The following is a 17,397-nucleotide window of genomic DNA, read 5'->3' on the forward strand; positions in this document are numbered from 1 at the left end:
CTAGAAATGTTAATGGAAAAGGCATCATGCAAAATGGGTTTTAAACACCACTAAGTTAATGTAGTTTAGAGATAACTAATGCATGTTTTAAAATATTAAATTATGTCTCTTTACCTGCTAAAACAAGAACATATATTAAAACAAATGCATAATTTAAAACAAAAAGTGGCAAGTTAGAAACCAATACTACACACTAAAGCTGATTTAAAAATCAAAACATGACATGAGAGAGAATACTTTTGTCTTTATACTATGTCCCCATACCTGAATCAAATATGTTTACAAAGCTACCTTACAGTGTCCTTACAAAGTAATTTTCCAGTAATTCAGGGAAATAGTTTTGAAGAAACCATTTAGTGCTTAGTATCAAAATATGAGGATCCTACCAGATATGAAATGAATATACAGTTAGTAATATATCCTAAGAGAAAAATGTAAGCTTTTTGGTAACATAAACTAATGTTAATAATAGACAGCGATAGTAGTTTCTGATCTATTAACAAAACTGCTGTACCATTTCATCAGACAGCAAAAGTGACATAACTCAAGTTTGACTTCATTCATTGTAAGCAAAACTGTAATCTGCACATCATAGTTCTGTTGGAATGCAGTTTGAGAGCTACAGAACTGTAACAACAGAATAGAGGATGGATGAAGGATTCTCTAGCTAAAAATGTCTTATTTTACTCAGTAATCAATTTAAAAATCCCTGAACAAAATGCTTACAATTATTTGGTTTTAAGTTCTGCAAGATGCAGTGCTCAAAAGTAATTATGGTATATTAAACCACCAGCTAATAAAAAAAATGGAAGAACACTTCCCCACAATAAAGAGAGAAAATAATTTGTTTGCATCTTTTCTTTCACAAAGCAAAGCAGAAATAAAGATATTCCTAAAACAAAGATTAACAGTTTTGTATTCTTCTTGACAAATCCCATAAAATGTTTTATAATCAAATAATCAGCCCTAAAAAAGAGCATATTTCAGTTCCCCAAATGAACTGTAAACTGTTGGAGAACAAGAATTAAGAGGAAAAGATATCTACTGAAAAAAGTACAGGCAGACAGAACTTAGTTTTAGAAACTACAAGTATTTCAATGATTCTGCCTCTATGAGAACAGAACTATTATTTACTGACTGATTTACAAAACCTATATGTTACCTGTGAAGAAAATAATACAGATTAACATAGGCCACATACATTTAAAAATGAAGTCCGATTTTCCTTAAGCTAGTCTTTCTGATTGAGCTCAAACCTGTAGTCCTTCCAAGACCAAGAGAAAGCCCCAACAAAACAACCAAGCACTGTGAAAGGACGAGACTACCAGAAGAACAAACTGTTTTCTTATCGCATTCCTTGTATGCTGAAACAACATCTAGTGGTATGGCTTTTCCTAATTAAGAGAATATATTGTACAGAAGAGAACTTTCAATAAAGGTAGAATCCTAAAGAAAAGTTCCCAGTTTAAACCTACATGCTCAGGGTGGGGAGCTGGGAAGGGGGGAAAAGGTTTGAATTGCAATAAGCAACTCCAGACGAACCCTGGGCCTGATGGAGGCTAGCACGTGAAGTGCACAAAGTAGTTTCAGTAATCTGAATCTTCCTCTTGGGGCCCACTGAGAATTTCACACCTGCTTCTCAACTTCCAGCACTGACAAATGAGACAATGCAAGGAGCAATCTTAAGAGACCATTTTGTAGATAAGCAACAAAAACTTCAAACAGTAGAAGAAATTAAAATTATCTGGAAAAAACGTTGAATTTATGAGAATGGGCAACGAATTGATGCCATCCAGAATTTGGAATAATCACATAGCACAGAATAGGAAACAATGTGATTTACTTCCAGAGGATGCACTATGGAAGCTAGATTTCTCACATCTGAATCAGTAATTCAGATGATCAAGAATCACAATCCTGGGATTATCTGGATTCCAGGATAAATTGGGTGCTATGCTTTCACTATGCCTCAGTATTTATAAGCTTAGCTACACTTAACTGACTTGTGGGCTTGAAGTTTATAAAAAGCCTAGAAAGCAAATACTTCACAGCATAGCTCCCCAGAGAAGACAATGAAAGAAGCTGCACAAAGTAAATACTGCAACATTATTTGGTGTGCTAACAGAAAGTATCCTGATACAATGAAAACCAGAACAGGACAAAAACGGATGCGATTCATTATGTGGTCAGTACTAGCATTTTAGCTACATAAACTAAATCCATAGAACAAAGAAACTCATTTATATTTTGTGTGGTCCTTTTTAATAAAAATCAATCACTAATCACTGTTGGACTGAATGGGAACAGATGGTATGCGGCTTTAACAGGTTGCTATACATTAGCTGAGAGAGAAAAGAATGAAAAGACTTGATTTTAATCAGAGCAGTAAACTAATTCAGAAACTTTGCAGCACAACAGAAAGAAGAAAAGATAATCTATAATCCTCTGTTATGTGCTAGGCAGAAGGAAAGAACAGGTTCAGTTGGAAGCCAGTTGAACTCTCACATTTGGTGAGGGGAAAAAAAATATATCCAGTAGCAGAGATCTTAAGTTAGCAAAGGTGCAGAAGTATTTGATTTACTTCCAGTAATTTTGCTGTGACAGGAAGATACAAGAATTTCTTTAGGCATTACTGAAGACTGTGTATAGATAGCTATGACACATAAGAGAAGTGATGAAAAGCACAGAAGTTCTCTATCTTGATTCAGACTTCAAATTCAAATGTCATTTCTCCTCCTCTTCTCTTCAATGCTGTTTTAGCCTCGGACCCTCAATAGATTGATCTCTGACTTTCTGGAGTTTGCTACTTCTACGGGATTTTGCAATATTAATACTACAGGAAAGAGATGACAAGACCTCTTCAAATGAGCCATAGAAATACAAAGAGCTCTGAACGAGTGCCATTTACCCGAGCAAACGTTCACAGAAGCCAAACTAAGAGCAGCCCAGTCCATGACATATCAGAATTAGGCAGCCTCCAGGCCACTTTGAGCAGATGCAAGCCAGATTATTTCATGCATAACTACGATGTTGCAGTGCATTAGAAAAAAAAGCAGCCTAAATCAAGTAATATTTTGTATAATAAAGGTGAATTAAGTCACTATTAAAGTGGCAGGCAACAGAGGGAGAGGGGGAGAAAAGAGAGAGAGAAAGAGAGAGGGAGAAAGACCTGTTAAAAAACAATGGCTGAAGCCCCATATGGGTACCAACTTAGTCTGAAAGGTCACAGAGGATTTTTACACATTTGTTTTGCAAATAGTTTCTGCAAGTAGAAAGAACAGTTGTAACTCTCTCCCTCGCATCATCAGATTAGCACGTCCCCCTAACCACCACAGCAGTGCTCTCAGACCAGCCAACTGTTCTCCTAACGTGGGTCAAAAGTTCAGGCTTTAGCTGGAGCACTGCTGCCGAACGGACCTTTTTGAGTAACACTCACAGCCCCAAAGCCAGCTTTGTCATGAAACAAATGTACATACAGATTTTAGTCTCTTCACGGCATCTTCGCAGATATGCATTCCTCTGGATTCATCCACTTCAACATGTCCCAAGTACTGTGGGAAAGAGAATAGGAAGGAAAAAAGCATAATAGTTTTAAAAACTACCAGCTTCTGTATATCTATACTATCAACCATTACCTAAAAATAAATAATTCATTAATTGAATAGAAACTGAAAGTTCTGAAGTTTTTAAATTAACAACATGACCCAGAATAACATTAGCCCATAGAAAAAGCATTTTCAAGAAATACACTGGAGTGCAGTGCTCAGGAAACTTCGGGTACTTTCATTTTACATTCTGGGAAAAAAAAGTTCCTTATGTTTTTCAGTTTCCCCCTACCCTTCCCAATTGCAGTTCTTTTCGATAAGGGAAGGAAATGTTCTCTCAAACAATTGTATCCTTATTGAAAGTACTTAACTCCAGAAGAAAACCATAGGAACTATTAAAAGCATTCTGAAGTTTTATAATGAAAGGTAGAGGGCAAATAAATTTGCCCCAATTTACATAGCATTGTAAGAATTTTATGCAATTTGGCATTTGTATTGTAGAGTAGCTAGAGAGTGAAGAAAGGGTTTTAAAATACCAGAACCAGGACTGGTGACACAATTCAGCAGTAAACCTGGATTTAAAAATGCACAGAGAAGTTCCACTCCACAACAGAATATTCTGCCATGAGGTATCTGAAATCTCCCGGTACTTGCTTCCTTAATTAGGATACCATGCTTAATTAGACAGACAGAAAAAGACTTCATTTCTTACCACCATATTGAAGTGCTTTACCACAATAACATAAGAGATTTCAACCTAGATTCCTTATATTCAACTTAAAGACAAACTTGGAAAGAGATTGTTTTCAAGATTGAATAGCACACAGAGTTGTTTGTTGTTTTTGTTTGTTATTTTGTTGTTTTTTACGTTTTTTTTTTCATGCAACGCAAGATGCTCCAAAAGAACTGTCAACACATCACCCTTCTTAACAGAAAACTGCTGAAAGTGAAAAGACTAAGTGACAGAGGGCTTTAACATTAAGTCTCAGTATGTGGCATGTATAAAACAGAGGAGATCTAAATCTAGATGGAACAATTCTGCAAGAATTTCACTTAAACCAGCCCTCTCAGCTGGAGAACAGCTCGAAGAATAAATTTCACAAAACCTACAAGGTAAATAAAAATGATCCGACACAGCTTTTTCAAAACGACTTCTATAGGGACTGAAGCAGTATAATTGAACGCTGAAGCTGCCAAAACAGTGATTGTACTCTCCTAGCTGAGCTTTCTGAACACTTGCATAAGATGTTCATTTCTCCATGACACTCCCTAACAAGGATATTTTAATCCTAAAAATACACAAACAGAAACAACTAAAGACGTATTTACTCTGTGTCTGGAAGCACACGTTTGCACCCACACCTACTGCAGATGGATCTGCAGTTCTGCCATATCTGTGCTGAAGTGCCAGAGATGCAGGAATCCTCTGCTTGTGCATCTCCATGATGGGAAAAGTTTGGTGTCAGTAACCTAAGAAAGTTTGTCAACTTCTCCTTAAGAGGAGAAAGACAGGCAAGAACAAGGCTGAGGTTTAAAGAAGATGGAGGGAAAAAAAAAAGATATATGCATGTAATGAGCCATCTAGCTTGCATTACTATTAAGTTAGAGGACACCTTCCAGATTTGCTGAGCTATCTGCACATCTCATTTACCCAAGTGTAGGCAAAACGTTTCCAACTGAAGATCCAAACCATTCAGTCCCTGTACTTGGCAACCTGCCTTTTGCTTGCAAAAGGGAGAAACAGAGAAGGGTAAATATTGCCTCTTGCCACACTCCAAAACAGACAACTGCTTTCCCCTGTGTTGCCAAACCTCTATTCAAGTCACATGCTCCAACTTTCGGCAATCAGTCATGCCTCTGCTGCTAGAGACAGCAAATTCTGCTGCAGTTTTCAATGCTGCTTCCACTCCAGTGAATGGGGACATTATTGCACATATCAAGTGCATCTACCCACAGCAAAAGGGTACAATCCCCAGACCTCATCGAGCATCAATCAATTCTGATTTATAAAAGAAATTACGCTGCCACACAATACTTCTTTATGATGAGGACAAAAGGTGCTTTGTTGGCAATTACACTTTACACTTAAAGCCCTTCATAAAAAAACCTTATTCTTCCCAATGCACCATTTTTGCAGAAGCCAGAAGCTCATAGCTATCAATATCAATGGCCTTGTACATTATATAGGTGGTCTTCCCTGAATATTGTTCTTTTTATTTTCTTTTGTGGTTGTGGGTTTTTTGAGTTCCCAATAGATCCCAATATATTTTTAAGTATCTTTCTTATAAAAATAACTTCCAACTGTGTAATCAGAACGCTACAGTCCTCTCTTTTTTTGCAACATCAAGTCAAGTCTCCTTTAAGCAGCTGATCCTTTCCATATCTTCAGGTTTATTTCCAAAACCCTTTTTCCCCATCAGGCTATGCATAGATATACACAGCTCCTGTATTGAAGCAGCACTGCAATAACTTCTACTTATCTGGCTTTTAGCTGGTACTAATCAAAGGCTCAAGTATTTCAAGAAACTTGGCAAACAGCTCTGCCGTAGACTGAAACCCTGCCAGTAGCCTTACATTTTTAATCAGAAGTGTTAAACTGTAGTTATATCGTTACCTACCCTTTAAATTCAAAACATTAGCTGAAGTTGCTAGTGTAAGAGCATTTTACAAACGACAATTTAGAATTTAATACAGTAAGAAAAATACAGCTGCTAGTTAGATTAAGACATGGTCTGTTCCTTACAGCCTTAAGTCCTGAATTCTGGTGTTTAACTTCCACGCAACAGAAAAACAAACCAAATTCTGCAGTTCTGTCACAGCAAAGAGAACACGTGGAAATCACTTTTAAAAGGCAATACATACACCCCACATTGCTATACACGGTTTTTCAATATCTCTGAAAGAAAACTTCCCTTTCAAAGTAAGAGAAGAAAAACACACTGTGAAGTGCCTGGACAGAGAGTGCCAAGTATAAGCAAAACCTCTTCCAAATTCCAGCATGGCATATTACCACGAACACACTCAGTGACTGGGACACAGAACTACTGGTTACACAGAACAGATGTGACCTGCATAAGCCATACCATGGCAGCTGATGACATTGCAGAACAGTAAGGAAGGGGAACCCTGGACATATTTGCACAGAGCTCTCCACATCACAAGAATCACACTGCCAACATTCCTGGAGAAAGCAAGTACATTTCCATCATGGAAGTGCAAATAATAGGAATGTAGTATTAATATTGAATGCATTCCTACTTAATTTCCATAGCAACCATTGAATGATAGCCATACCGGCGATTCTCAGCCATGAGATGTTCTGTGAGAGATTTAATCATTTTATCAGAAACGAACAATGCTTTTACAGAAGGTTAAAATCCTTGTGGGCAGAATCCACATAAAGGGTAACACAAAATAAAAGCTCTAAACAAAATACCTTCAAGTTGTTGGGAAACCCCTTAACATAAACATTTTTAAAGAAAAGTTTTGCTTATATTAACATTTTCAGGAAAAAAAAAAAAAAAAAAACACACACCAAAGGATGATATGATAGTATAGTAAGTAAAAAAAAAAACCTTCCCTCTCCACCTCTAGGCAACGAACTTTCTGTTCTCTTTCACAGATGAAACACCTCTTTCAGAGGTATTTGGTATCACTCTTCTGTCAAACACTACAAAGCAATCAACACAGGAACAAGTCAAATTGGCACACAGCAAAATGCCCTTGGAACTTGAAAAGTGCTTGAAAAACTGAATTCTTTTTCAACATTTTAAGCTTTTCCCAATTTCTGCTAAAAGTGAACAACCTGAGTTATCACAGCAAGTATTTTTGGTGAATCTGTCCTACTGACTTCCCCCAAACATATGCAATGGAAAGCATTCCTAATTAAACATCAAGGGCTGATGTATCAGGCCACAAATGTTGCTGGTCAGAAAATGAAATGAAACTGCTCTACAGTTTGTGTCCTATTACAAAAAATAATACCTTGTACTTCTTTGTTTTCTTTTCTTTCACAAATACTTGGTTATCCCAGTTTTCCAAAATGCAAAGTTCAATAGCTGCTGGCAAAAAGAAAGGTCCTTCACCAGAATTTCTTCCACCTGGCCAACTGGCTGGATCCATTTGCAGTTACAGAAACACAGTAACACACAGTTAAAGTCTCTCTTCCAAACAGAGGCAGATACACAAATTACTGTAGTTTTCTCTACACTGCCAGATGTTCACTTGCACTGTTTTATTTACAATAACAGATTAGGCTCTTCAGATTATATTTTAAACTACATGGACACAAGAAAGAGCTTACCATAAGTCTTGGCCAAGGTGTCCCATGTTAGAGAACTAACTGCTGCTGAGAGCAGCACACTACCATTTCCTCGGTATTTTTCCTGGAGGCAGTAGCATTCCTCTTTCTTCCTCTGTGTAAATACTGTTCTCTCTACTGCTATAAATCATACTCCATTTGAAGACTGAATACCTGGAATCTGTATGCGTAGATATGCTTCTAGAACAGGTGTTCTTAACTCGCAGTTAAGGTGTACTTAACTCACAGTTTCAGGGTGAAATCCTGTCTTGCAACTAGATACCAGATTAAATCCAAGAAGCCTGTATGTATCTCAAAGCTGAGCTAATTCTCCACTGGCCTCTGTAAGATTTACATCCAAATATTCAATACGTTACTTCTCTCCTCTCATATTCATGCTGATGCTTTTTAATTTGTTGGTTTGAAACAGATGTTTGCTTAGAGCTGTAGAAGCACAGATAATGACAAAAAAAGAAAAAAAGGCATGATTAAGCATCACCAAACAAACTAAGCTAAATTCTGCTTATTCAGAACTACAGGTTAGTTATGATGCTATACATTCCCTTGGGGTCTGATTTCTTCCACTTCCCTAAGTCACCAGAACAGAAAACGTCTCATTAATTTGTTAACTCCTCAGCAAACATGCTCTGTAACTGCTATCGCCACTAAATGTCTCTGAATAGCATGGGCCAAAAGAATTTAACTCTAAAAATGAAGCAATATCTGTACCAGTAGTTCTCAGTGTCCTTTCACACCACACCCATCTAAGAATCACGCTGTACATTTCTCTTACTGATTCTCACATTATACTTAGCAGTGTGAACAGAAAGAACACTGTGAGGGAATAAAAAACATTTCCCGTTAGGACTATTGAAGGTGAAGTAGCAAAATTCAATGTAGGATACACAAATGCTGTATTCTTCATCGTCTCACAAATCCCTGAAATGTGGCTGAGAAGGAACCCAGGAGGTTATGTAGGACACCACTTGCCTCAAGGCAGGATCTACTTCCACATCTACATCAGAGAAGTCAGCCCGGTAGCACTACAACATTTCTGTAGCTGGAGATCAATAGGGTATGCCATCCACCCTGTAGCTTACATGACATACTGTTAGAAAGGGGGGTTGTTTTACTGAGTTATTGTTGTGAATGGCTATCCAAAATTTCCCTTGATGAGGCTTAAAAGACCCACTATTTTCCTAGCCCCTTTACAGCTTTGTGCATGTTTAATTTTTCAGTCATTCACTCTGATGTGCAATTCCTACACTTCTGGGAACTCAGTATTTGTAAATAAACTTAAAAGTCTGTTAAAAAACAAGTGATGATAACACAATGCACAGGTGCACATCGTACCTTTTCTTCAAGTCCTGCCAATAAATCAATTTCCACTCATGACATTGGAAATCCTCTAGTTTAGCAAAATAAAAAACAAAAACTCAAAATTAAAAAGGATAACCCAATAATAACTTTTTTTTTCTTTTTAATTTCCAATACTTAAATTATCTTTAAAAGATATATTTCTACAAGGACATCTAAACCATTTTTATGGCTCTAGACATAAATACTCATATCTTTAAAACAATTTGAAGTTTATTAAACAATGTAAGAATTTGACCTTGGCCAAAGACAAGAGGGTTTTTAAAATGAGTAAGAAGTTTCATTTCAAACTTGTTTGCAAGGCTATTCAAACTAAAGGCTATATACAAATCTTAAAAAGTTTAAAGATTAGGGATTGAATTGCATTCCTTTAGTCATGACAAAAGTGCATAGGAATTTATTTAAGATAAGTCTTACACCTTCTGTTACAATCACCTTCTGTTATAATTAGCTGTCTTCCTGGGATCTGAAACGCTGCAGGAATTAAAAAAATTACATGCTGCTGGGTTAGCATGCCATATGTATGCTTATTGTTCACTGCTAACATCAATTCATGCCTTAAGAGGTTGGGATTTGTAGTGTTTAACGTGTAAGGCTTTGCGACATTTCAGAAATCAGCAGATTTGTCACTTTAACTTCTTAAAAATGCTTAACATAGTTCCCAAAGACTGTTCAAGCATCTCAAGCCTCCACAGTCAAAAATACCACAGGCCTTACTTAAAGGCACTGCAGCATCAGAAGCAAGTGAACTCCTTCACAGCTATTACTATTTCAAACAACTAAAAGTGTATGTATTAACAGGTGAAATAACAGCCAGTCACCTGTGCTGACTACCAGCCTTTCTGATCTGGAGGAAGGGAATGGCATGCAAGCTGTGTTTATAAATTAATTTAAAATATAACAAAATATTTTTAACGTGAGATTTGTATCTTAGACATTAAGCAATAAGGCTCACTATGTAAATTCCAAAACTAAAGAAGACAACTGGGCAGCTATGAGTGGTGTGAGAGCACACAGCAAAGGGACAGCCAAGGCCTATTTCCTAGTGAGGGAGGTTTCGGCGGGCTGCATACCCACTAATTATGTAAGACACTGCTCTATCACAGGGATCCCAGAGATGGAAACCAGCACTCACAGCCACACTGACCCAGTGACGATATTCTATGAGGCCTAGAACAAGTCATTCCCTCTTTTATCCTCTCTGCGCTTTTTAAAAATATTCTTTATTATTATTATTAATTATAAACATTATGCTAAGTTATATATTAATATAAAGTGTTAGTGTCTTCCAAACATCTCCCATCAAAGCAAGAACTAGACAAAACAGTTGTAGAGTATTTGATCTGAAAAGTTAATTCTCTTGTAAGTGAATGTACTACTGTATCCATTTGACTTCTATCTGGCAACACTAACACGGAGATCAAGATTCAGTGGAGAGGCTAATTCACATGACACCATGCATTCAGTACTAAACTCCGGACTTCAGATTTAAAACCCAAGTGTGGTATGTTACTCTTCCCCACTGACTTTATTCATTGATATATTTAGTCTTCCTGTTGAAATAGATGGAATAAAATACATACAAAAGCAACCTTGCAGGCTACAGGCAACAGTAGCCTTAGACACATTAAGGTCAAAAGAGATTGACCCCCAGAAACTTGGAAGTAAGTGACAGAATAAAACTAATCCAATTAATCCAAGCTGCATCTGGCTGTTGAGTCCTCTAGAACCACAGGTAGGAATCAGCTGTAAACATTCCCTTTGATACATAAGTTGGTTAGAAGAACCAAGAACTTGCAAATGTTCAATTTGTTTAATTCTCATAAGTAGGGGGAAATGACCTAATTTTCCTGATATAAATTTCACAGGCCAGTTACTCTACAGTGCAGTTGTATGAACAAAAACTACTTACCCAGAGGGACATTAGGAAAGGCATTTCAGACAAAAGAAGCCCTAGTGTCAAATATTTTAGTCATTAAAACATAGAACAGCTGCATGGTCTCAGTGAGGTAGTGTCTGGAGCAAGAAAGCAAGTTGGAAAACGTGTATGTCAATGAACTTCATTTTGGACAATTATAATTTATAGAGATTGTGTACAAATAAATTATAGCACTGATAAGAGCAGCTTTAACGTCCGTTAGAATAATTGATTTCTGAACAGTTGTAAATGCAATGTCTCTATCTAAACCTCTTATATATTACATAGGTACGGCACAGTTTTTTCCCCTCAGAGGGAAGATTCACTACTGAAGCACAGTAGTTACTTTTTAATTTTCTAGAACAGTGAAAGAGAATCGTCATGTCTGAGACCTGAATGCCTGTCGTATTTTCTGCAGAGACTTTTCAAGCAGTATTAACGGTTCCACACTTAATAAAGAGGCAGCTCTGCATGCATCTATAAAGGATAAAACCTATCATGCCTCCACACCACAAAGGTTAATAGAACCTTACAATTCTGTGCCTAATGGGATAGTAAAAGTCTGCAAGTCACACTTGCCTAAACACAAGTCTAATACCCTTTACATACCTCTGCTGACAGACATGCACCTGTCTCTCTGCTGATGTGGTGGAGTGCAAAAAACCATTCAGTTGTATGTTCTAGTATCAAGGCTCTTCTTTCAATGCAACTTTAGCCAATTCAAAAGAGTTCACATAAAAGAGCAGAGCAGGCAAGTCGCTGCCCATTCAAAGGCCCTGTTGTGAATGTGTCAGATCACCTCCTCAGGTGTGGTTAGATTTCAAATACAGCGAAGGGCTATGTGTAAAATCCTACGCACACTGGGATGACTGAGAAAATACAACCAGCAGCTTGTTACATACGACACAGACATCCTGAAAACAGTAGAAAAGCACAGATTGCTAAACCAAAAACTGAGGAGTTATTGCCTAAAATTAACCGTACAAACCCAGGATTATGAGCTCCGAATTTATGAGCACAGCACTGAACAAACCATACAGCAAACCCACCTCCCTGAATTTTAAGGCAAAAATGCCACAGGGATTTTGCTAGTATTTTCCACAAAGCATTACCTCTACCAAAACACAGATGTTCCTTAGATGCATCAGGTTTGCTCAGAATTCAACACCACAATTAGAGACTGTAATTAACAAACACGATCAGCTGAGGATGTAGCACAGGAATAGCTTCAAGAACAGTGCCAATGCAGAGAACCTTTAAATAATGTTAAATTTGTTTTCAATACAGCATCCTCAAGGCACAATGAATGAACAGCTACTGAGTCCCTGTCCAACACTAACAGAACAGAGCCTGGAGGCAGGATGAAATCCTATTTGCAACATGATTTTCAAAGTGGTTCCACATGTTCTGTAAAATCTAAAAAAGGATAAATCTGTGCTAGCACTCTACAAACACCCCAACTCTGGGCAAAAAAAAAGAAACGCCTGAAGGCAAGAAGTTAAACACACCAACTTAACGCTACTTTTAACAGTGACATATCTTTCTCCCATCAAACTTTCATGATGTCTTTTACAAGAGAAACCGAGAGCAAACATTCCCTACTGTTTGCACTAGTCTTCTCACTCTCTCTCAAAAAAAAAAAAAAAAAAGAATTCTTACCTAAATAAATTAGCAAGCATCAGAAGAAACAAAGCCCTCACCATGGCTCCTATTATATTATTTTCCTGTATTTTTCTTTCATACAGAATATCTTAAAGACAGCTATAGAATATGTGTTAACAATTCTTGGGTCTTCACCAGCTATACAGCTAAAATCTTGTTCATCGCTTCCAAAGCTAGACTTCCACTCAGTTTTTAATAAATAAGGCTGATGATTTTAGAGAGAGTGCAGGCAAGGCAGACCATAAAGAATAAGGTCAGATTAAACCCTGCAGACACACATTAAACTGTGGTTGAGAAGCCACACTACAGGCAACCACAGGACCACACTGGAATACCAAATAGGGATTTACAAAAAAAGATATTTTCACTGTTTCAGACTTGAGAGCATTCCTATGAGTTAACTATTCTTAGCAAGATCTGCTTATTCTGCTCCACTGAGAATATCAGGAAGAAAAGACACCCCATCAGATATTTAAGGTCACAGGTAGCAGCATACTTTTCCTGGAACGCATGTATTTTTGAATAATGCCCAAGAACTGTATGACAGGATACTCTCCTTCAAGAGCACAAAGTGCTATTCTTTTTGTGAGCAAAATACAGTACCACCCACTAGAACGATGACTCTACATCTGGTTTATCTTGTTCGCTCACAATGCCATACTTCCTGTCTATATCTATGAAACAACAGTTAACACCCGCCTGGCATCTCAAGCCTAATAACACTTTTCCCTAATGACCATCTCAAAGCACAATATTTTGGAAGATAAATTAAAATCGAATAAACTAAAGCACCTCAATGCCCAATTGCTCTGATTTTAAGTTTTCATCTAATTGTGAGATTGCTAAGTATTAGCAGTTGAACATCCGGACTTCCTGATATTCTCAGTGGAGCATTCTCATAAGAAGAGATGAGTTTACTTTGGAGTAATTTTTCCAATGACCAAATGAACGCAGTGAATTCTAATACAAAGCAGGCAAATAAGGCTAACAAGTCCCAGTGTGAGGACAGGATGCATTTCTATGCCTTTTCACCGAAGAATGGCCCCAAACCTTTTTTAAGTTTGGGTACATGTGCCTAGAATAGATGAATGCTTCATTTAAATACAGGAAGCATTTGTCACTATAAGTACAAGTCCTGACCGGGAGTTTAAAAAAAACACCTCAGTCTTTAAACAGCAAAGTAGTTCACATCCTTTGTGTTCCTTGCAGGTCACAGAGTTTTGAGTTAAACTAAACATCTAAAAATTGGGTTTGATATTTTAGCTTTTTCTAATGGGTAAATAATTAAAATGATGATCCTCAAACTCACAATTCTGTTACCTCCCAGACACTGCTAACATTTTAAAAAGTCCAATCTAAGTTCAAGCTTCCACAAAGCAGTTATTCAGTTTCAGAGTTCTGGCACAACACCATCTCTTTTTAGTATTAAATTACAATTCCTTCATTCTAGCAGAAAACTAACATAAGACAAAGACAAATAAGCAGCCAACTATAACAAACTAAAAAGCTAGCTTCCACATTGTATATCCTAGAGCATGCATAAAAGCACACACAAGCGAGTACGGTAGGATAAAACAGGGCATGAACATAGTGTGAAAGTTATTCTAAGATGATGGTGCATCTGCGCATACCCACAGGTTTACAAAAATATGCAATAGACAATTTCAAGAGTTTCACCTAGCAACATCACCTGTTTAATAACAGACTTACTTTAAGTATAACAGATAAAAACTAATAAAGGATTCTTAGGTGTCAGAACCATAGACATTTTCCTTGTGCACAGATATTTAAATGGTTAGCTTTCCATAAATGTCATCTGTTTACAGTCTACTGTAGAATTAATATTAGTGTACCTTGAAGAAGTGAGCTTTTCATTACAAGGTGAGCATATATGGCAAGACATCTTAAATTACTTGCTTATCTACTAATATTATACATTATTATAATTTTAATATTTATTTTATGTTATTTCTGAAAAAGGTGGAGGAGGAAATGGAGACAACAAAAGAAAATACCTATTCACAGTACTCAAATAATCTGGAATCATTTCTAGGAATCAAAAAAAAGGACATTTCAATTTCTTACGCATTAATAATCAGTAGTATACAAAAATAATAAATTAAAAATAAATAACACAAAAGACATCCAAAATTTAGCAAGTGCTCATACCTCAAGTACTGGAAGGAAGCCCATGTGTTTCTTCGCAACATTTTAACTATCAAAAGGGAGAAAGGATTCCTTTTCCAGTATAACCCACCACTTACCTTACAAGCAAAATTGTAACCATAGCTTCACTTTTAACAGACATAACCAAGTACATTTCCATGCAATCCAAGAGGTTTATCATTTCTGCCCTTCCAGAAAAATGACGTCGAGTTACATTATTCCTCTGCCTACCTATATGATTTATTTCAGCTAAATAATAATATAGGATATATCAGACAAGGCATTTGTTAGATGATTCATCTGGCTTTAAAAAACAAAGCAAAACACATCCTTTGTAATGAGGGCTAACTGTAAAATAGGTCAATGTGTAATGGAGCATGCTTCTGGCTTATGCTTGCCAAAAAATAAACCAACAAACAATAATTCATGGCAAGAGTATCTCATGGATATCCAAAAGAAAGGCAGAAATTCTTACCTTAACAGGGAAGCTGCACTTGCCAGTACGAACACCTTCTTCATCAGTCTGCCACTGATGAGGCCTACTGGCCTCTGGGACATAGACATCTTTCTTTCTCCTAAAGCTTTGCCGTAATTTGTTCATTTCTCAGATCTTCACGTCCTAGAAGAATTAAAAAAATATTTTGTCAATAAGCACCACAACACACATTGGGTTCAGTAGCATCACCACAGATGTCCCTGTAAAATATTTAGAGCTTCTGCAAATATGAATGGAGGTCCCTGTGAAAGGAAAATATTTTGGATATAGATTAAGAGAAAGAGGGATATACAGTCAGTTCAAAGTGGAAAACACAAGTCCAACTTACTAGTTTAATATCTTTCTACAACAACTGAATAAAGCATTAGACCCAAAAATAACTGTTACTCTCTCATAAAATTACCTAAAATAGCTGATGGAGAAGCTCTGGAGAGTGATGGGCATGAAATCCTGCCTCCCTGAATTTAAACACCTACAGCAATGAAGAACAGGACATGAATACCATAGGTTTCTCCAGCATCCATGCAATGCAAAGATTCATAGTCAAAAAGACATCCCCTAAAATTAGGTACTTGTATTGTTCTTTAATTATGGGGTGATATGCTCATGCTTTTTTAAGCCCCATTGAGGTAGATGATGCTGGTAGATGATGTTGGGAACATCTACAGTTGTGTTACATGTAATTGTGCGTGCATACATACAAGAAGCCGCAAGCTCAAGAAACAATGAACCCGAAGTGTAGCAATGGCAAGCAGTGAGTAGGAGATGGGAGCCCAGGTTTTGAGGGACACAGTCCGGCTCCAGCCTAACCTACTAGTGCAGTACCTTATACTAAGATGAGAAATACATTTGAGGAAGGCACTGCATTGACTTCTATATCCTGGGAAAATCTCAAAAAAAAATTCCTCTTCGAAGGGGGAAGAGGGTTCTCTAATTACACTCCCAAAGCCTAGGTTTAGATGTTTTTTATACGCTATACACTTATATACCAATTTCTGTATACTAGCTAAACTACAGTTTAGACATGCTCACTTCTACAAGATTCAAACTAGCAAAGAAACTATCAGCGACAGTACTAATAAAAAGATTCAATATTCAGCTACAGAAGTAAATTACATGTGATACAATGCAGGGAATATAGAAAACTTGCCAAGAGGCTTTATTACTCTTCTTTTCTGAAGAATAAACCTTCTGACAAATGTTACAGCTCATTTTGGCATAAAAAAGATGCTGCAGAATGCAAGGCAGCAAAATCTAACTGGATTATAAACACTTCTTTCCCATTACATTAACTAAGCTGCAGAATATAGATGTTTCTGGATGTCAACAGGTGCACTTAGAATGAAAGCATTTTTAAAATCAGTTTTAACACTATTTTAAACCCTGAAAAGAACTGCATTGCTTTCCAGTTAAAACTAGTTGGCAACTAACGGGTGAGAAAAATGAGTACATACGTATTTCTAGTACCTATTAAAGAAACTTAAATTCAAAATGCAATGACTTCAAAGCTGAACACAAATCAAAAATGAAAACCATTACATAAAAACACTGATTACTGATCAGACAAATTAAAAATATTCAGGTGTTTTCATATCTCAGGAGGCACTTTAGCCATTCCAAATAACAAGTCTCAGCTTTGTCACCAGCCCACCAAGCTTTCCTTCAGCAATTGTTACTTTACTCTTCACACTGCAAGTCATTAGGCAAGTCATTTCCCATTAATCTCATGGGCACGGCACTGGCTTATACCTCTAGAACTCCCATCTCTCTGTAATCTATTAATTAAAAACAATATTGTAAAATAAGTGTTGATTTAAAGGTAGGACCACGAGTAAAGAGAACAGCGTTATGTCACTGAAATTGGGAAAATGAAGTTTGCTGAAGCTAATACTTGAAGTGCAAGTAAGTGTGCAACTTAGGTCAGGAGTTCAGT

General features: G+C 36.9%; 1 protein-coding gene across 10 annotated transcripts in view; it reads right to left on the minus strand.

Moving 5' to 3' along the window:
* NUMB (NUMB endocytic adaptor protein) overlaps window positions 1-17,397 on the minus strand; it is a 95,650-nt gene that overhangs the window by 19,904 nt on the left and 58,349 nt on the right. For all 10 annotated transcript variants that reach the window (XM_084520052.1, XM_084520057.1, XM_084520060.1 and 7 more), the window contains 2 exons: window positions 15,444-15,587; window positions 3,477-3,551 (listed from right to left, as the gene is read on the minus strand). In XM_084520052.1, coding sequence (XP_084376178.1) covers window positions 3,477-3,551; window positions 15,444-15,569 — 201 coding nt within the window. In that variant the 5' untranslated portion in view covers window positions 15,570-15,587. The remainder of the gene's footprint in view (window positions 1-3,476; window positions 3,552-15,443; window positions 15,588-17,397) is intronic.

This window comes from Aythya ferina, assembly GCF_964211825.1.
Source record: "Aythya ferina genome assembly, chromosome: 5".
Classification (NCBI taxonomy): domain Eukaryota; kingdom Metazoa; phylum Chordata; class Aves; order Anseriformes; family Anatidae; genus Aythya; species Aythya ferina.